Source organism: Mustela erminea, chromosome 20 (assembly GCF_009829155.1).
Source record: "Mustela erminea isolate mMusErm1 chromosome 20, mMusErm1.Pri, whole genome shotgun sequence".
Classification (NCBI taxonomy): domain Eukaryota; kingdom Metazoa; phylum Chordata; class Mammalia; order Carnivora; family Mustelidae; genus Mustela; species Mustela erminea.
Window position 1 is genome coordinate 753,575 of NC_045633.1, and position 20,812 is coordinate 774,386.

Genomic DNA, 20,812 nt, shown 5'->3' on the forward strand with positions numbered 1-20,812 from the left:
AAAAAGAAAAAAAAAAAAAAACTCATGGTAGAGAGAAGCCCCTCCCCCTTCCCCTAAGGGCGGGGGGCCGTGAAAGATAGCTGGGGAATCAAGTACAGGGGGTGGGGACAGACTATCTTGCCACCCTTAACACTGCCCAGCCACGTGGGGTGGAAGGGAAGGGGTATGTGAAGAGCCCCATTTCCATGACAACCAGTCGCCTACCCCCTACTTTGGTGGGAAGAAGGGAGAGGCCCCTATGTCTCCCGGGAGGCTTTCCCCCTCAAGACTTCAAGTAGTGGTTAACAGAGTCAGGCCTGGTTGCGGAGGGAGGGGGGCCGTGGCGGAAAGCCTAGGTGGAGGGGCAGCCCACTCACGTCTTGGCCTTGCGGCCTCTGTGACTACCGGCAGGGCCAGTCAGATGGGGAGGGGCACTGCTGCGCAGAACGCGCTGGTCCCCTTGGCTGGCGGCCCCACCGAGGCGGCGCGGGCCAGGCCGGCGTCGTGGGGTCCCGTCCCCTTCCTCCTCCTCACCTGAGGCTTCAGCCTCAGACTCCTCTACTGAACCCTCAGGTCCCAGGGGACTTGGAGGTTGTAGGCGGCCCCGCTTTGCCAGCCCAGGACCGCCGCCAACTGGGGCCCCTGCCCGTTTGCGAGGCACCTTCTCAGTCTCTAGCGGGGGCACTAGAGACCCTGGCCGCAGGCGGGTGGAGCGCAGTTTTGGAGCTAGCGAGACCGCAGGAGGTGACAATTCCAGCCCGCCCGGCCCACTCTCTGCTAAATCCAGGTCATCCTGAATCACAGCCACCACCATGGACCCTTCGCTCTTCCGTGCCCGCGTTCCTTCCGCTTCAAGCCGCAAGCGGGCCAGGCGGGTGAGGGGGCGGCTTCCGTCCTCGTCAGAGGAACTGCCCTCACTCTCCCCCTGGCCCTGGGGTTGCCGCCGCCTCCCCAAGCCACAGCTCTCAAGGACAGAAGAGCTGTCACGGTCCAGGACAGGGAGCTGGCTGGGCCGAGGTGATGGTGGATTCTTGGGAGGTCGGCCCCGCTTCCGCTTGGGTGGGGATGTTGAAATGGTGAGATTGGTGACAGTGTTGGCGACAGTAGCAGTGGGACAGGCTAGGAGTGGTGGGAGTGGTGGCAGGGGAGGTGGCAGCGGGAGTGGCTGTGTCCGGCTCTCTAAGCTGCCATCCCCTGGAGAGGAAATGGTCCCAGGAACGGGCAAATCTCGGGCCTTAGGGGGCCGCCCACGCCTCCTTTTCTCCACAGGTGATAGGATGAAGGGCTCTGGTCTGTGAACCGGCGGGGCTCCGAGAGGCTGCGGCCCAGGACTGAGCTGGGGTCCCAGGACAGGCTCCGCCACAATAAGGGTCTCAGCCCCAGGGACTGGGTCAGCCCCGTTGGTCTTTCCCTTAGAGGCGGATGAAGGTACCTCATCCACCCCTCGCCCAACATCTGCCGGAGACCTGTTCTTCTTGGGGGGCCTCCCCCTCCGACGCTTCACAGCTGGAGGGGTGATGGCAAGCAGTGCCCTGTCTCCATTCTCTGGGCTGCCCCCACCAGTCACCCCCAGCTCAATGCGACGGCGAGCTATGAAGGGCTGCTGGGTTGGGGTGGGCAGTGCGGATGGGGGGGCCGCTTCACAGGGCCCACTGGCGGGAGGTGAGGATTCCGGCCCCGACATGCTGCGGGCAGACGGGCTTCCCGGGCTGGCGCCCGTCTCAGACACGCCAGGCACTAGGGAGCTGGCAGGTCCCCGCTGCTGTCGCCGCCGCCTCACCAATTCCTTTTCCTCGACCACGGTCACCAGCCGTCCCGGCAGCTTGCGGAGCACTTTGGGGCCTGGAGGCTGCCCTGGCCGACCAGCCCCCTGACCCCTAATTTCTACATCGGCACTGGTGCGACGCCGAGGGGGCCGGGCAGGTGAAGGACTCTCAGGCGAGGAGGTGGCGGAGGATGAGGTGGATGGGGCTGCGACCTCTGGTGAAACAAGTTCCTGGGGCTTCTCTGGGCTGGAGGTTGGGGTCTGGGCCTCCATCAGCTCTTCTGAGCTCTTGTCAACCTCCACTGGCTCCGGAAGTAGCTCATCAGATGCTCCTGAAGGTGGGAGATCCAGCCCATTGCTCTCACTCAGACACGAGGGCACCTCCTCACCGTCAGGCAGCACTGTGAGGACGGTCCCCTCAGCAGGCTCTGGAACTTCCTGCTCTTGACCGTTGGGGACGCTGTCAGCCTCCAGGGTTGGGCTAGGTGCAGAAGAGGCGAGAGAAAGGTTCTTCTCTGATATAGGCAGGATCTCAACAGCAACTGGCAACAGATCCTTAGGGGGCACAAGAGGAAGCGGGGACGTCTCGGAACTGGCCAAATCAGCCAGCTCCGGGGACTCGGTAGATGCCAATGCTTGTGCACACAGCTCTGTCTCAGGCCCCAAGCCCAAGGAGAGGTTGGTGACTGGCGGGGAGACGGGCACAGAAGGCAGACCAAGCAGGAGAGGGGAGGAAGGAGTTGAGAGAGAAGTTTGGGTGGGAGGGGGCGTATGAGCTGGCGGAGGGGTGCAGGCAGGAGGAGGGGCACAGGCAGAAGAACAAGAGGGAGGAATCTGTGAAGGAGGCAGTGGGGGAGAAGGCAAGACAGGAGCAGGAAGCATGGTTATTGGATTGGGGGCGGAAATGGGGATCGGGGCAAGAATTGGAACAGGGATCGGGGCCGGAATTACAGCAGGAGCTGAAGCTGGAGTGGGTCGAGGCCTAGGTGCTGGCCGGGGAACTCTCTCCCTGGCAGGGCTGCAGCGTGGGGTTGTGGAAGTGCTGCGGGTATGATGGGTGGATGTGACAGGAGTGTGGTTTGCCCCTTGAGTCTCAGCCCGGGCTCCACGAAGACGCTCACTGACGCGAGTCCCTGGCCTTTCAGGGGCCTTGGCCTTCTTACTGCGCCGGTGACTGCCTCCACCAGTCCCACAGGAAACCTCATCCCCAGCCCCTGGCCCCTCCTCCTCCTCTTGGGGTAGGCGGAACACCTCCTCCTTGGCTTGGTCCAGATCCTTGCGGGCAGCTTCCACTTGTTCCTACCAACAAGAGAGCCCAAATGGTGGGTGGTCAGAGGGAGGCAAGCAGGGTCGGGAGTGGGTAGAAAGCAGCCGCTTCTCACTTCCATCCCCACCTTCTAGAAATACTCACTTCTGCTTGCTTGAGCTCCTCTCGGCTCACCTCCTCCAGTGAAGCTTCCAGGAATTTCATGGCGTAGCGCTCAATGGGGGTCAGCTGTGGGAAGAAACAGTGGTAATCAACAACATAAGGACTTGATAACCAGGGCCCGATAGCCTTATTTTCACCAGAGAAGACAGGAGGAGGATCACAAGGCCCAGAGGAAGAAGCTGTGAAGGGTGAGGTTGAGAACTAGTGGGTCCAACACTGACCTGTTCTACAAGGGCAGCGATTTCTTGCTCAGCTCGGGACATCTCTTCATCCTCAGCCCCAGGCCGGCTGGCCTCCTCTCCCTCACCAGCAGGAAACCCATCATTCTCATTGAATTCTGCAAGCTCAGCCACCTGTTCGGCCTTGGCCTGGGTGGCTGCACGGATATCCTCTTCATCCTCTGCCCGACACAGTGCCTGCAAAGGTGTGGGGAAGAAAAACCAGGAGAATTAAAGAATTCTACATCCCGTGGTTTGATTCAGACAAAAATCTGAGGCCACATTTATACCAAACCAGGTATATAACTGAACTCAACTCTCTTCTGAGCCCTCGAAGTTATCAAAGCAATGCGATATTCCACATAGGATAAACTAGATCTCACTTGGAAGCCCACTAGTGAGAAAGCATCTGTTTTAAAAACCTCCAGCTCCACTTCCTTTTCCATTCAAGTCCACCTTCTGTCTTCTTAAGAGAACAGTCCCAGAAAGCTGTAATTACAAAAAATCCCTAACTCTTTTTTGCACTGAGATACCGCTTGACAACAGACTAACCACCTCTGGTTTTTTCCCGTGATGAATAGCCAGAAAGCACACACTGAAGTCACCGAGGAACACAACCTAGAGTGCGTGCAGGGAAAAGCACCTCCGTACTGTACCTTATAGTTCCCAACATCTACCTCTGAAAAAATACAAATGCCCAGCCTTTGCCCCCCCAAAATCATAACTTAGTAGATTCTCAGATGGGGTCCCAGGAATCAATCCTTTAAAAAGCTCTTTAGGATCACCTGGCTGGCTCAGTCAGTAGCCCCACACTGGGCGTGCAGCCTACTTAAAACAAATTAAAATAAAAAGCCAAAAGGTCCCCAAATGAGTCTACTATGTATCAATCAGTATCTGGAAAACAAGAGGTCACACCACACACAAAGCATTTCTTACGTCCCCTATTCCATTTCATCCTGTTACTTCCTTCCCATTAGCAGTTCAGAAAGGTGAAAAGCAAGATTCCAGGCTCAGAAGATGAAGCTGACTTGGCTTAACAAACACAGCTAGTAAGAGGTCCTATTAGAATTCAAACAAGTGGGGCGCCTGGGTGGCTCAGTGGGTTAAGCCGCTGCCTTTGGCTCAGGTCATGATCCCAGGGTTCTGGGATCAAGCCCCGCATCAGGCTCTCTGCTCAGCCGGGAGCCTGCTTCCTTCTCTCTCTCTCTGCCTGCCTCTCTGCCTACTTGTGATCTCTGTCAAATAAATAAATAAATCTTAAAAAAAAAAAAAAAAAAAAAAAGAATTCAAACAAGTAACTGAGGATTCCAAATCCTTTCTTCTATGAAATCTTATGAGCCAATAAGCAATCTACTCACAACTCCTAAAGGCCACCAGTCATTCGGGAAGCAGCAGAAATGTTCTTTCGCCCCAGACAGCCCACACCTTAACTATTCGCTCTACTCCAGAGAATGCGGGCTCTTTCCTCACCTGCTCCAGGATATGGGTCTGCTTGCTGGCTACAGGCTCTTCCTCCTCTTCCGGGGCAGAGGGTACAGATGAGCCAGATGGCTCTTCCAGGGGCATATCAAACAGCTCTCGGATGGTCTGCTTTGGGGAGAAGACAGGGAAGTGTCAGAGCCAATGGAACGCTGGACCCAAGTCTACTATGAAATAAAAGCTCTTAGAAATAATCAGGAATGCCACTAGTTGAAGAGGCAGATCTGTGGAGACCAAAGCATCTTATTTACTTATTTTTGTTAAAGATTTACTGTCTAACTGTTCTAATACATCCAGCTTTTATCTCAGAGAAAAAGAGAGAGAGAGCGAGCGCGCAGGCACTTGAGGGGAGGGGCACAAGGAAAGACTCTTTCAAGCAGACTCCCTGCTGACTGTGGAGCCCAGCGCACAACTCAACCCCAGGAGATCACAGCCTGAGCTGAAACCAAGAGTGGACGCGTAACAGCCTGAGCCACCCAGGTGTCCCAGAATCGACTTTCATGAGCAGGAGCAACCCCTACGGGCACAGCAGTTGTCTCCTGCATAGACTGGAAGATCTTAGTACCTGCTTAAAATAGGCTGTGGTGAAGTTGCCTCCCTCAATGGCCATGTCTCCCAGCATTCTTTTCTGATTTGCCTTTTTTAGGATGTTCTCCTCCACCGTCCGCTCACTGATAAGTCTACGGAGTGACAAAGGCGCCGTGTCAACCGCCAGAATAATAAACCTACCAGTAAAGAGGCTGCAAAATGAGGGGAGCGTAGGCAATACCTGTAGATGTGGACATCTCGGGTCTGGCCAATTCGGTGACAGCGATCCTGGGCCTGAGCATCCATGGTGGGATTCCAGTCGCTGTCATAAAAAACAACAGTATCTGCTCCTGTCAGGTTCACACCCACACCCCCACTCCGAGTTGAAAGGATGAAGCAGAATATGCGTTTGTCTGCATTGAATCGTTCCATCAAAGCCTAGAGAGAAAGAAAAAAGACTGTATCAGGAGACACGGCCACCCACACAGACCCAAGGCTTAGTGGGGCCCCTTCTGGAAAATGGAGACAGTAGCTGAGGTGAGCCTCAAAGGGCTGCAGATGTCCAGGTTACCTGTCTCTGTTCAACTCTAGTAGACCCATCCAGACGCAAGTAGAGGTGGCCATGGTAGGTGAGAAACTGTTCTAATACATCCAGCATCCGGGTCATCTGAGTGAATATGAGCACCCGGTGGCCCTCCGCCTTGAGCTGTCGCAACAGCACGGCCAATGTTTGCAACTTTCCTGACGAAAAATGAAGGGTATGGGGGGCTCGTTAGAAGCTGGAATAGCGGGAACACTTAGCACTCAAAGACTCCAGTTGAAAAATAAGAAAAGCTTTAGCTGAGGGTTTCAATTAGCCTAAAAGATCAAAAATATTTAACTTTAGGGGCGCCTGGGTGGCTCAGTGGGTTAAGCCTCTGCCTTTGGCTCAGGTCATGATCTCAGGGTCCTGGGATCAAGCCCCGCATCGAGCTCTCTGCTCAGCAGGGAGCGTGCTTCCTCCTCTCTCTCTGCCTGCCTCTGTCTACTTGTGATCTCTGTCAAATAAGTAAAAATATCTTAAAATAAAAAAATTAACTTTAGGAGCACCTGGGAGGCTCAGTGTCTGACTCTTGGTTTCGGCTCGGGCTATGATCTCAGGGTTGTGAGACGGAGCCCCGTGCTGGGCTCTACGCTCAGCGCAGAGTCTGCTTCAGATTTTTCCTCTCCCTTCCCATCCCCATACACATGCTCTCTAAAATAAGTTAATTTTTTTTTAAGAATTTTATTTATTTATTTGATAGAGATCACAAGTAGATGGAGAGGCAGACAGAGAGAGAGAGAGGAGGAAGCAGGCTCCCTGATGAGCAGAGAGCCCGATGTGGGACTTGATCCCAGGACCCTGGGATCATGACCCGAGCCGAAGGCAGCGGCTTAACCCACTGAGCAACCCAGGCGCCCCAAGTTAATTAATTTTTTTAAGTTAATTAATTAAAAAAAAAAGATTTTATTTATTTATTTGTCAGGGAAAGGGAGCACAAGCAGGCAAAGTGGCAGACAGAGGCAGAGAGAGAAGCAGACTCCCCACTGAGCAAGATGCCAGATGCGGGACTCGATCCCAGGACCCTGAGATCATGACCTGAGCCGAAGGCAGCGGCTTAACCGACTGAGCCACCCAGGAATCCTTAATTAATTATTTATTAAAAAAATATATATATACACACACACATATATATATATATATTTTTTAAACTTTATTTCCTTCTTTTATGGGATCCCCCTCTTTAGTCTGCTCCTGTCTAGGATCTACCTTCTATGTCTAACCGGGGGTAGGATAACATAAAGACCCTCAGGGGAAAAAAGGAAACCCTCAATGGTATATGAGCAGGAAGGAAATCTTTAAGGAGCTACTCTGAGTTATGCCAGCTAAACCACACAACAGATTCACAGGACAGACATCAACAACATCCACTGGACGTTATGACTTACATACAAGGATTCAAGATCCCTAAGATCATAACCATGGAGAGAGGATCCTATGAGGTTATCTAATTCAATCTCCCATCAAACACAGAAATACCTTCTATAATGTTTCTGATGAAAAATTTAAATGCTTTTAACAAAGACTTTCAATTTGTCTACTTACTCTAAATGGTTTCAAATGTTACAAAATTGTTTTTTTACTAAAATATTTCTTGAGCATATGTTAATAAAAATTTTGCTGTCTTACATTCTAAGGCCATTTACAAAATCTCTAAACATGTTACTGAAGAAACATCTCTGCTGGGCTGTTGCAGAAACAATTCACTACTGTCCAATAGATACTCTTGCATAATAGAACCTGATTTACACTGTAGACACCCTGGCAGAGATCCCTTGATCCAGGAAGGATAAGCCCCAATCCAACCCCAAAAGACAGATCATGACTGGTCTAAAAAAGCCATAGTTGGAGCGCTTGGGTGGATCAGTCGGTTAAGCCTCTGCCTTTGGCTCAGGTCATGATCCCAGGGTCCTGGGATCGAGCCCCACATCTTGCTCCTTGTTCAGCGGGGAGCCTGCTTCCTCCTCTCTCTCTGCTTGCCTCTCTGCCTACTTGTGATCTCTCTCTGTCAAATAAATAAATAAAATCTTTAAAAAACAAAAATAAAAAAGCCATAGTTCCTCTTTACCATTTCCCTTTGTCAGAGATTATTCTAGGGATGGGCTTATTGCCCAAGTTAAAGCAGTGCGCTATGAAGCGTCGTCAATGAGGAGAACTTTCTTCCCATCCCCCAGAGAGAAACTTGCTGAGAATATTTTCTCTCAAGCCCTGTTTCCTGCTCAGAGCACTGCTGTGCTCCCTGGAGTTGTGGCAGCCATGGTAGAACCACCAACAAATAAACATGAGAATAAGAAGATAAAAGCTAAGGATGGGAGAAAGACCAGAAGGTCCTGGGTCCACGAAAACATCAGTAAGCTGAACCAGTCATATACCACTATTCTCAGAATTTCTCATTAAGGAAACAATAAATGCTCTTGTGGTTCAAGCCACTATTCAGTTTTGCAATACTTGCAGCCAAATGCATTCTAACCAAAAAGATTCTAACCAAAGACAGGAAGATCCTTGTGTTTTCCTAAAACACAACTTACTATTTACTGTGCAGTCTTGTACCAACTTGCACCTTTCCCCATAAATCTGAAAACTCTCTGCTGTGCTATCTTGTTTGCCACCGTATCCTAAGTGTAAAATACAACAGATACTCGCAAAATAATTACCAAATGCATGAGTTAACACACATTTTCAACTTTCATCGAAGTCAAATCCATGAATGTCAAGAATCCATCAAAGGTCTACATTTCTCCATCCTACCTATAAGCGTAGCCTGAAAAACTGCCTGGTGTTTAATGAAATTCACAAAAATCAAGCTATAGCGTCCCTTTGATATAGTCTTTGCTACTCACAGTGGGGGGAAAGGTCTAGGGATCCTTACTGACCAATGAACTTACCACAGTCATACTGGATGAGCCTCAAGTCAGGGAACTGGGTGCGCATGTTACACACAATACGGTGCAAAGGACGAGCCCGTGGCCAGAGCTCACAGGCCAATTGCTCTTGGAAGGCTGCCTGACGGGGGGCCAGCCAAGGAGGTGGGTGGCTGGCATGCAGGGAAGGGGGAGGTGCCTCCACAGGAGGCATGACAAAGATGAACCTGTGAAGGAAGAAGGCAAGCAGCATAAAAGATGGAACTCGGAAAGGCCCCAAAAGTGCACCTTCACCAGCCCTAACCACTATATCCACTCAGAGGCCCCAAGACCCGGTTCCCATTAGCACTTAGCCCTGCCAACCTCTCAATGATTTCTGACAGCTGGTCTAGTCGTTGCTGGGGAAACAGTACAGCCTGGCGGGCAGCCTCGGTATAAGTCCAAAAGGTGGGGTGGCTGGGGCCAGGAGAACGAGGGCCGATGGGGCTGGCAACAGGTTGGGGCAGGGTACAGAAATCCAGGACTTCAGTCCCATACACAGGTGCCAGGGCCCCATGAGCCTCACTAAGTTGGAAAATCCGTTCCAGGCGTTCAGACCGCTGCCGCTTCCGCTTTTCCTCCAGAGAGTCCTGGGGATGAGAGGAAAACGCACACACACACACACACGCACACACACGCACACACACACACACACACACACACACACAGAAAAAGTGATCAGTGTCCTCATAGAAAACCTGACCATTCATCCCAGAATTAAACATAACCTATGGAAACCACAGGATTCAAAACTACATTATGCTTTTAGTGGGTTTTTCCAAGCTGTCAATAAGGAGAGTTACTCTTTTCATAATGTTATATGAAATAACTTCTCTGCAAAAAAACCCCGATCTTCCTTTATATGTTACCAAAACAGAATGCCTAAATATTCAAAACTAAGATCTGTATATTTAATAAGCTTATAAAATGGATGATTTCTGGGAATTTTCTTAAATAACACTTAAACTCCACGACTTTCAAATTAATTTGGCTTTTAGAAGTGGACCCGAAACAATTATTGAAAGCCTTCCTCCAATCACTGACCAGGACAGAGTGGCTAATCAAATCCAAGGGAGGTTTCACCCAGGAGCCATACTAGAATGGGGTAGAATTGGGAAAAGCTAATCAGACACCTGGGTTTCATCACCCTAAGAGAGAAAAGGGGAGGGCCCTAGCAGACAGGAAATTTGTAGGACTTTGACCCAGTCCTTTCCCATCATTAGCACTTCAATTTCACAGGCTAAAAAACTACCTTTTTTTGCAGCACTCACCACATTGTTTTACATCTGTATGATCTTTGACTAATATCTTCTATCCACAAAACTGCAACCATAACGCAAACTGTATCTTACCTTGCTCACTGTAATTACCCACTATCTAGCTCAGTTATCTGGCACCAAGCAGGCTCTCAATAAACAGCTGCTATGAGAATAAACAAATGAAGATGAACCCTAGGAGATGATCCTGAAAAAAAGCAATGTCCCAAATCTCCCTTCCTGTCTGCTCCCTTAAACTTGAGGCTCCTGGGGATCAAAGTGAAAAAGGAAAGCATCCCAGCAGAGCATGTCACTCTCAAAAGCAGTAGCAAAGGAGAAAATATCTGCATATCATGTATCTGAAAAGGTATTTGTATCCAGAATGTATCTTTCAAATCAGTAAAATAACCCAATTAAAAAGGGCTGGCTCAGTTGGTAGAGCACAGTTTTGAAGAGATTTTATTTATTTATTTCTGAGAGAGAGACAGCGCCTACACACGCGAAAACACAGGCAGAGGCAGAGAGAAGCAGGCTCCCTGGGGACCAAGAAGCCCGGTGCAGGACTTGATCCCAGGACCCTGGGATCATGACCTGAGCGGAAGGCAGTGGCTTAACTTACTGAGCCACCCAGGTGTCCCTAAAGCATGGTTTTGATCTTGATCTCAGAGTTGTGAATTCAAGCCCCACACTGGGCACAGAATTTACTTAGAAAAAATAATAATAAAAATAAATTTTAAAAAATTAAAAACACAAAGGATCTGAGTACCTAACATTTCTTCAAAGAAGATACACAAATGGCAAACCACCAAAAAGATGCTCAACATGACTGGCCATTAGGAAAACAAATCAAGACCACAAGATACCACGTCACACCCACTAGCACAGCTACAATCATAAAGACATAACAACAAGTGTTGGAAAGATGTGAAGAACCTGGAACCCTTCTGTGCTGCCTGTGGGAATGTAAAGTGGTATCGGTGGTTATCGCCACTTTGGAAAACAGTTTGGTAACTCCTCAGTTAAACATAGTTACTATCCGACTCAGTAATTCTGCTCCTAGGCATACATCCAATATAACTGAAAACATATGAAGACAAAAAAATCTTACAAGTGAACTTCAGGGCAGCATTATTCATAAGAGCCAAAAAGTAGAAATATTCCAAACGGGTCCATCTACTGCTGAATAGATACATAAAATGTACTGCCACACAATGGAATGTTATTCAACAATAAAGAAACCAAAATGCCGACATATTCTACAACGCGGATGAACCTCAAAGACCTTGCGCTAAATGAACAAAGCCAGTCACAAAAGACCATATGCCGTGATTCCATGGCAAAATCTAAAAAAACAGAAAAATTAGTGCTTGTCTAAAGTTAGAAGAGACGGAAGAGTTGGAAGATGACGGCTAAGGGTGTGGGGTTTCTTCTCAGGACCGTGAAAATGTTTTCAAGTCGACAGCAGTGATGGTTGCAACCTATGTGAATATACTAAAAGCCACTCTTTATATGGGCAAACTATGCGGTATGTGATCTTTATGACAAACTGCTTAAACAAAAAAAGTGCTTAAAAAAAAAAAGTGTTGAGAAGCTTCTACAGGGGGTCATTAAGCGTCTGCCTTCGGCTCAGCTCATGATCCCAGGGTCCTGGTAGGACCTGTTTGGTGGGAGGCCTGCTTCTTCGTCTCCCACTCCCCTTGCTTGTGTTCCCTCTCTTGCGGGGTCTGTCAAATAAACAAAAATAAAATCTTAAAAAAAAAAAAAGCCTCCACATACTTGCAGAGCAACCAAAATTTAGCACAGACCATGCAGCTGCCACTCTTGGGCTGGATCTAGCTCCCTTCTCTCTCCCTGCAGCAAGCCAGAGCCACCTGGCAGCATTAGAGAAAGGCCGAAAGGCGGAGTCAACGGCACGGATGGAGTGGGGGTCTGGGGCTGAGGAAAAAAATAAGCAGCAGCTCTGAATAAGCAGCAGATCCCTTTATTTTAAAGGGACAGAAAGACACAAAGGACCTGGAACAATTCACTAGATCTTTCTTCCTATTAGTTCTTGAATTACTTACTCGAATTTGAGCTACAAGTTTAACTTAGGCAAAAACATGTGTGGATCCGTACATGTAACAAAAAAAAATGGTCACCACAAAATTCATGGAAGGACAAGAAACACAGCTCCTTTTACACTGTGGAGGTAAAACAAACCAACAAACCTACAAGAGAGAACCATTCGTCAGAGGCTTGTGATCTTAGGGAAGTGCAGTCCATGGTGCCATTCCCTTCCCCCAGAAGCTCAAATCCTTGACAACTGCGATGGTTTCAGCAACTGAAAAAAGTTTTCCTATCTCTGAGGAGTGCCTTTTGCGTGGATGAGGAGAAAGCAATGGAGTCAGCGCATCTGAGTTCTCACCAGCTGTGCCACCTTTATAACATCACTCAGTGGGCTAGTCTTTCCATCTGTAAAATGAGGCCATCAGATGCTAACGCTGACTCAAGAATAAGCAAGTACCAAAAGACCAACAGTACCAAGGCAGCCTTGAATGTATCAGTGATTCTTCATAGTTTTAAAAAGCACATTAGGTCCTCAATTACTCCTCTGAGAAAAGCGGAATAAAGATTATCATTCCCATTACACAGAAAAAAGGAAAGGGCCAGGAAAGAGAAGGGACTTGGCCAACTGCACACTCTAAGTATCAGGTCCACAAAACTAGGCTGTGTCATCTACCAGGATTAACATCGTTCTGTCCCATTCACTCTACCAGAACTCCAAAGAAACCCCAAATTCCTGTTCCCTCTCTCCGAGGGAGTAAAACTTACCAGATAGAAAGGGGAACGAGGTGGTGGTGGGGGCTGGCGTCGAGGCCGGGGACCACTGAACGAGGTAGCAGTGGAGGGAGGGCTGGGGGGACCAGGGCGCAATGTCAGCGTCTCAGGCTCATCCTTGGAAACGGGCAGCCGGGATACCATGGTGACGGGCAAGGGAGCAGCGCCAGATGCCGAAACCACAAGGGAGGGTGTCTGGGAAGCTGGGGCCTGTGTTGAGATTGGGGCCAGCGCCAGAGTCTGGGCTGCAGCTGGACCCAAGGTGGACACCGGAACTGGGGCAGGGCTCAAGGTCAATGTTTGCACTGAAGCTGGGGTCAGGAGTGAAGCAGATGACGATACTGGAGCCAGAGTCAGCGTGTGAGCTGGGGCTGGGCCCATCGGAGAAGCTGGAGTCAAAGGGGGTGCTGGAGCCAGAGACAGTGTCTGTGATGGACCCAGTGGTGGTCCTGGCGCCAAAGACAATGTCTGGGCTGGAGCCGGTACTAGGGATGACGCTGGAGTCAATGACAATGTCTGCGCTGAAAAAGGCCCCTGAGGGTTCCCCGTTCCCAAAGAGAGGGTTTGAGATGGAGACGAGCCACCAAGAGTGGATGGTAAAACTGGGGCTAAGGCCAGTGTCTGTGTAGAAGCTGGACTTGGAAGAGGTGATGGAACCGGGGCCGGCACCATGGTCTGCGTCGATGATGGAGCCAACACAGGAGCTGGGGCTGGCACCATTGAAGAAGCCGAAGCTAAAGATGTTCCTGGAGTAGAAGATGAAGCCAGAACTGGAACCGGAGTCTGCGATGGAGCCAGGAGGGGAGCAGGACCTGACGACGGAGCCAGGACTGGAAGAGGAGCCAGAGAAGTAGCTGGAGAAGGAGCCAGGATTGCTGTCTGTGGAGCCACCATGGGAGCCAGAGAGGTGGCTAGAGCCTGAGATGCAGAAGGTGCTGGAGCCAGAAGGGAAGCCTGAGCTGCAGCTGGATTTGGTGCTGCCGGAAAAGGACTGGCCAGAGCAGAAGCTGGTACCAGGACAGGTGAACATGCCGGGGCCACAGCTGAGTTCAAGCCTGGAACATGGGAAGAGGCTGGAGCCAACAACAGAGGGTGACCAGGTGCCTGAGATGAAGACAGGGATGGAGTTGTGGCCAAACCTAGAGTCAAAGCGGACGCTGATGGGGAAGCCCCAGCCGGTGCCAAAGAGGGAGGTCCAGGAGCCGCTGAGACAACAGGTGCCAGTGCTGGGGTCACACTGGTCAACAGAGCTGGGCCGGAAGCCGAAACAGGCAGGGGGGCGGAGATAGGGACGGCGAGTGGAGCGGACACGGGGGCAGGAGGCGTGGCGGACACGGAGATGGGGAGTGAAGACGACACCGGAACGGAGACTGCAGAGGACCCGGGACTAGCAAGGGGGGAGGAGTTGGGAACCGGCACTGGAGAAGAGGCTGGCCCAGGGAGAGGAGAAGAGATGGTCAAGGGAGCAGCTCCGGGTGCTGAAGCTGTGGAGACAGAGGATGAGTTAGCCCCCAGAATTCTTTCCCTTACCCCCCCCCTTCATCCCTTTCCCAGAAAACCTTCACTCCCACCCCATGACGTCAAAGATTCAAGGACTTTGACAATTTAACATTTCCTTTCCCTCCCACGATTCTAAGAAGTATATTCTAAAATAAGGCAAGATGGGGGGAGGGGGCTTGGGAGAAGGGGGTGGGATTATGGACACTGGGGAGGGTCTGTGCTTTGGTGAGTGCTGTGAAGTGTGTAAACCTGGTGATTCACAGACCTGTACCCCTGGGGATAAAAATATATGTTTATAAAAAATAAAAAATTAAAAAATAAATAAAAAAAATAAAATAAAATAAGGCAAGACCTCAGCGGCCTGGTTCTGGGGCCCACTACAAAGCAAGTCAGTACGCAGATAAGTAAGAAACCTGTGCGACTGAGAAATCGTCTGGACCACCCTCTGTCTATTCCGGGAAAAAACATTTCCTCTTAGCCACCTGGACTCACCACTGACTTCGGGCGAAGGACTGTGGACCAGCTTGAGGAGGGGCCTCACCAGAGTGGACGTGGGAATGGGGGCCCGGGCGGTACCCAGAGTAGGCGTGGGTAGCCGGCCAGGGGCTAATGTGGGGCGTGGAGTCAACACAGCTGGAAGCCCAGAACTCGGAGGCCGGGGTGCTGGGGCCAATGGAGGAACAGGAGTCAGTCCATCCCGAGGGGCCTGTCTCACTACAATCTTCACCACGCCTGTATTATTCACCATGGTTGGTGGCACTGCAAGAGGAAGCTACATTGAGGGGAAGGTAGAAAAGAAACAAGAGACCCAGAGGATGGAAACAGTCCAGGGGCACGAGAGGGGAGCAGACAGATACTGGAGATACTGGCGAGGGAAGGCTGGACAGACAGTAACCCAGGGCATGCCTGAAGGGACCAAGGCCAGCAAGGGCTAAGTAGGAAGGCCAGGAGCCTCACCCTGGTTAGCAGCAAGCGGAAGGCTGAGGCCAGTGGGGGCAAGGGTGGTGCTGGGGGTCGAAGAAGGCGGCACAGAGACAGGGGTGGGGCCAGGGGTCGGGGCCACGGCCTGGATGAGAGCCACATGGGCAGGCTGGCTGATGAGGTGGTGCTGCCCCCCTGCGGACACCAGGTGCACCACATTCCCTGGGTTAAGGGAAGAGAGAGAGAGAGAGAGAAGCAGCTATCAGCCGGAGGAGGACAGAGGCAAGGGCAAGAGGAAACGGAAGGAACAGAGAGGGAGAACTGCTCCGGAATGATGGCGACCCTATCTTTTCCAAACGTTCCCTTTGGCCCCACCCGCCAGAAGCTCGGGAAAGAAACATTAAGACCAACGTCTGAAAAGAGCAACAAAAACAAAGAGACAAAGAAGAGGAGAAAAAAGGCAGGACAGGGGGTGGGTTTTACCTACTTTGCAGCGGGCGGGGCTGCCCCACAGCAAGCTGGCGCACCTGCGCACCAGTCAGAGTCAGCTTGTTGCCCTGGATCTGGAAGGTGAGAGGTTTGCTCCCCCCTGCGCTAGCCACGGGACGCTGTGCCAGCGAGGCCAACTGCCCGATGCTGACCACTTCACCTGCTGGGAACAAAGAGAGGGCCGAATATACCCAGGGACGCCTCGAACACCACTTTGCCCCACGAAGCACAGGTCTCCACTTCCTCCAACCCTCCCCCTCAATTTACCAAATTCCAGTAAACTCAGCCTTTGAGCCTTCAGTGTGCTGCTACTTTCAATCCCACTGGTTTGCCTAACCATCTCCTTTATGTCTTCTAATGGGCTGCCGGGCTACTGAGCTAATCGCCACCCCAGCTCCACGCTGCGCCTTCACCCCAAATAAGCGCTCCACTGCTAGGGTTACCATTATTCACTCATCTCTCAGAACTCCCTGACAGCTCTTGATTATGAATTTCCAGCATACAGCAAGATACTTCACGGACATTAGCTACCTAGAATTTTACACTTTTATACTCCTCAGCAGCTTTTCTCCAGCCCTGTAGCATGTAAAACTTCTCGTCTCAAAGCCTTCACTCACAAACCACGGAGAACTTACAAGGCAGGCGAGCCTGCATATCAGGAGACAAGATGAGGCGCTGCGGTGCAGGAGCCGAAGCTGGTGCTGCCGTGGTGGGAGCAGCAGCCGTGGTGGTGGAGGCAGTGGTGGCAGCAGCGGAAGGGAACGTGTAGCCTGGTGGCACTGTCAGGGGCTTCAACAGGCTGGAGGAGCCCGGAGGTGGGGCAGGGCTTAGGCGAACAGGAGCAGGTGGGGCCGGTTTCAGGGACAGGGTTGGCGTAGGAGGCCGTGAGGTCCCACTAAGGACCCCCAGGGGGGACGGCAACACTGCAGACACAAAGCAAACATCTGTCAGATATACCGACTGGAGCCCCAGCCCGCTCCCAGCAAGCTCCACACACGCTCCCAAGCCAACAACCACCACAACTCTGTCTCCAACTTCGCTCCCTCGACACTAATTTCATTACTCCTTCCCCAACCTGAACAATCTGCCTGAGGTAACCCCCCCCAGCAGGTTGGCCCCCTTGTAACTCACCCTGGGGCAGAGGCCCACTGTTTGGCTGCAGTGGGGGCAGCAGAACAGGGCCAGGAGGCCGGGATGCCGGAATAAGCGGGGGCCCAACAGGCGAGGCCGACACCATCAGTGGTGCTGGCAGCACTGGGGGGGCTGGGCCAGGGGTGGGCTGGGTGGAGAGCTCAGGGCCTGGAGGGGGTCGCACAGGGACAGGGCCCATGGGGGTCCGTGGGCTGTTCACCACCACCACTGTACGGCCTTCCTGCTTGGGCACTGGCTGCAGCATCCTGGAAGGACAAAATCAAAAGGGTGGGTAGGCAGGGAAGGAGAACAGGAACGGGAAAAGAAAGGAATAAGGAAGATGAAGCCAACACGGAAGTCAAACATCAAAAAAGCAAAGGAGAAAAAGGCAAAGGACACAAAGGAAAGAGAGGGAAAGAAGTCCAAGATAACCAAAAAGCACCGAGCAGAAAAAGGGGGCAACAGATCGGTGACAACACAGGGGCGGGGGCGGCTCCCAGGACCCTCTTCTCTCCCCAACTTCCTCCCGGACTTTGCATCCGTCCTGCACACACTTAGCCGAGCCTCCAACTCTCTCCTTTCCACCCCAATTTCTGCCCCCAGCCAGCTGTAGCCACTTTTTCTAGGAACCCATCCCTTTATCCGTCAGCCCTGGTACCTGTTGACCTTCATCTTGACGGGTTTGGGCCGGGGTGGGGGATCAGGAGCAGTGGCCACCTCTAGCAGTACCCGGCGGGAGAGGCGGTGCCGGGGTAGAAATGTGTCAGCTTCGTATCTAGAGACACGACCCTCCAGGCCAATAAGATCGAACCGACCCATGTCTATCCGCTGGCAGAAACAAAAAAGCGTGGTGTCAGATGGACCAATAAGGCAATGGTTTCCTGGATATGACGCCAACAGCACAGGCGACAGAAGAAAAAAACTGATCACAGGACTGCATCAAAAGATACTACCAACAAAATGAAAAGGTAAGCCATAGAATGGGACAAAAACATTTGCAAATCATGTATCTGATAAGAGGATAATATCCAGAACATATAAAGACCTCCCACAACTAAGCAACAAAGCCACCCAAGTAAAAACATCAGGCAAATATGCCAAATAAACATTTCTCCAAAGAAAATACACAACGCACAGGAAAAGTGCTCTGCATCACTAAGCATCAGGGAAATGCAAATCAAAATCTCAATGAGGTGGGGCGCCTGGGTAGTTCAGTGGATTAAAGCCTCTGCCTTCGGCTCAGGTCATGATCTCAGGGTCCTGGGCCCGAGTCCCTCCATCGGGCTCTCTGCTCAGCGGGGAGCCTGCTTCTTCCTCTCTCTCTCTGACTGCCTCTCTGCCTACGTATGATCTCTGTCTGTCAAATAAATAAATAAAATCTTTAAAAAAAAAAAATCACAATGAGGTACTGCCGCCTCACACCTGTTAAGACGGCTATTATAATAAAAGAAAAAAACACCAAGTGCTGGCAATGATATGGAGAAATTAGAACCCTTGTGCACTGCTGTTGGCAATGTGAAATGCAGCAGCCACTATGGAAAATACTACAACCGTTTACCTCAAAAAATTAAAAATCAAACTACTATATGATCTAGCAATTCTATGTCCCCAAAACAATTGAGAGCAGGGATTCAAACTGGTATTTGTACACCCAAGTTCACTGTAGCATTATTTATAATAGCCAGAAAATGAAAATAACCCAAAGTTATTTACCCATCCACCGATGGGTAAACAGGTGAACAAAATGCAGGACATATACATGTGTAAGCATGGATGTATACAGACATGTAGACACATGTATGAAACGGCATCCCCACTTAGCAAGGAAATTCTGGCACATGCTACAACATGGATGAGCCTGGAAGACAATCTGCTAATAAGCCAGTCACAAAAGGATAAATACATATGATCCTATTTATCTGAGTACCTACCCAGAAAAGTCAAACTTAGAAAAAGCAGTGGTGGCTGCCAAGGGCTGGGGGACAGGGGAGAATGAGGAGTTACTATTTCGTGTGCATGGAGTTTCAATTTGGAAAGATGAAAAAAGTTTTGGAGGGGCGCCTGGGTGGCTCAGTGGGTTAAGCCGCTGCCTTCGGCTCAGGTCATGATCTCAGGGTCCTGGGATCGAGTCCCGCATCGGGCTCTCTGCTCAGCGGGGAGCCTGCTTCCCTCTCTCTCTCTCTCTGGCTGCCTCTCCATTTACTTGTGATTTCTCTCTGTCAAACTAATAAATAAAATCTTTAAAAAAAAAAAAAAAAGTTTTGGAGATGCGTGGTGGTGGTCGCACAACGTGACTATACTCATGCCACTAAAATATACACTTAAAAAGGGTTAACGTGGTAAAACTGTGTATTTCACCACAACAAAATCAAAAGTTTGGGGGGGCGATGTCCAAAAAGAAGGAAGGAACAGGAAAACAAAATAGTATTTAAGTATCACTAACAAGCCAGGCACTTTCAAAAATATTAACACAGTTTTCACAAACATATTGCAGAGAACAGGCCTTTATAATCCCTACTTTCAAGGGCAACCAAACTTAGTGTTAGAGATCAATTGAAAATTAGCTTGCCCTAAGTCACACAGACCGAAAACGATGAAACCAGGGGAAAAGTGCTCAATTTATAAGGGAAGGATGCAATAACTGGACTCTAGCCTTAAAAAAAGAATACAGGGTTATGCTAGGGCCAGTAACTTTGGGAACGACTTACCTGGAGGGGGTGGACATCAGTGGCCCTTAGCACCAGAGAGGCGGTGCTGAAGCAGATTCCTGGGGTGATGAAGGGGGAGGTAACAGGTCGAGGGTCAAACAGGTTTGGATGATTGCAGACTTTTCGTAGCTGCATCAAAATGTTGATGACACTCATGAAATGGCCTGTGGCTAGTGTCTCCTTAGTGCTGGGAGAGAGGAAAAATAAATGGGGCATCCTGACAATCACATCTGTTCCAATATAGGGCCCCAGGGCCCACCCTCTGTCCTCCCTTACGTGGTCTGTGCCATGAAGTCATCATAGAGACAGCGCTGACGCTTGGAGAGCCGGCAGCGGATAACATGCTCATATTTTTTAGGCATCTGCTTCTCAACGTCCACCTTAACCCGGCGCAGCAAAAAAGGCCGCAAAACCTAAAAGCAAATAAGCAGGAGGCTAATAGGAGAACGATGGGCACTGAGCCCCAGCCTAGCCCCTCTAGCTGGGTCTTGGCCTAATGACCAGCAGAACCCTAGCTTAGCCCTTCTGTAAATACTCGTAAAGCCATAAAGTATGCCAGGAATCAATCACACAAAGAGGAATCAAATGTAAGCTCTCCACTCAGGACTTTACGGTCTATTGAAGGAGATCCATATAAAGATGGTAATACCACTCCTTAAGAAATGCTTTAAAAGGGCGCCTGGGTGGCTCAGTGGGTTAAGCCGCTGCCTTCGGCTCAGGTCATGATCTCAGGGTCCTGGGATCGAGTCCCGCATCGGGCTCTCTGCTCAGCAGGGAGCCTGCTTCCTCCTCTCTCTCTCTCTGCCTGCCTCTCTGCCTACTTGTGATGTCTCTCTGTCAAATAAATAAATAAAATCTTTAAAAAAAAAAAAAAAAAAAAAAGAAATGCTTTAAAAAAAAAAAAAAAAAAAGAGAGAAAGACACCGAGGGCAGAGTAACTATGCAGAAGGGATGACTTAAATTACATTTCAAGAAGGAACTGTAAATTTATAATATTATGAAAGTAAATCCAGGAAAGAAGCTGAGAACAAAAATGGTGGCATTGACAGACAGCAGAGAAAACAAAAGGCGAGTCTGAAATCCGAGGAGGTAAAATCTGATAGGATAGTTTT

The 20,812-nt window shown here is 50.3% G+C and overlaps 1 protein-coding gene across 6 annotated transcripts in view; it reads right to left on the reverse strand.

Moving 5' to 3' along the window:
• Positions 1 to 9: 9 nt before the first annotated feature.
• Positions 10 to 20,812, reverse strand: part of SRCAP (Snf2 related CREBBP activator protein) — a 33,039-nt gene continuing 12,236 nt past the window's right edge. For 3 of the 6 annotated variants that reach the window (XM_032328729.1, XM_032328731.1, XM_032328730.1), the window contains 18 exons: positions 19,977 to 20,113; positions 19,701 to 19,887; positions 17,651 to 17,820; positions 16,993 to 17,258; positions 16,497 to 16,784; positions 15,860 to 16,024; positions 15,409 to 15,594; positions 14,944 to 15,210; positions 12,946 to 14,435; positions 9,203 to 9,468; positions 8,864 to 9,066; positions 5,970 to 6,139; positions 5,640 to 5,836; positions 5,436 to 5,550; positions 4,862 to 4,981; positions 3,395 to 3,589; positions 3,156 to 3,239; positions 10 to 3,043 (listed from right to left, as the gene is read on the reverse strand). In XM_032328729.1, coding sequence (XP_032184620.1) covers positions 353 to 3,043; positions 3,156 to 3,239; positions 3,395 to 3,589; positions 4,862 to 4,981; positions 5,436 to 5,550; positions 5,640 to 5,836; positions 5,970 to 6,139; positions 8,864 to 9,066; positions 9,203 to 9,468; positions 12,946 to 14,435; positions 14,944 to 15,210; positions 15,409 to 15,594; positions 15,860 to 16,024; positions 16,497 to 16,784; positions 16,993 to 17,258; positions 17,651 to 17,820; positions 19,701 to 19,887; positions 19,977 to 20,113 — 7,197 coding nt within the window. In that variant the 3' untranslated portion in view covers positions 10 to 352. The remainder of the gene's footprint in view (positions 3,044 to 3,155; positions 3,240 to 3,394; positions 3,590 to 4,861; positions 4,982 to 5,435; positions 5,551 to 5,639; positions 5,837 to 5,969; positions 6,140 to 8,863; positions 9,067 to 9,202; positions 9,469 to 12,945; positions 14,436 to 14,943; positions 15,211 to 15,408; positions 15,595 to 15,859; positions 16,025 to 16,496; positions 16,785 to 16,992; positions 17,259 to 17,650; positions 17,821 to 19,700; positions 19,888 to 19,976; positions 20,114 to 20,812) is intronic. The other 3 variants (XM_032328735.1, XM_032328732.1, XM_032328734.1) reach the window with 3 other exon arrangements.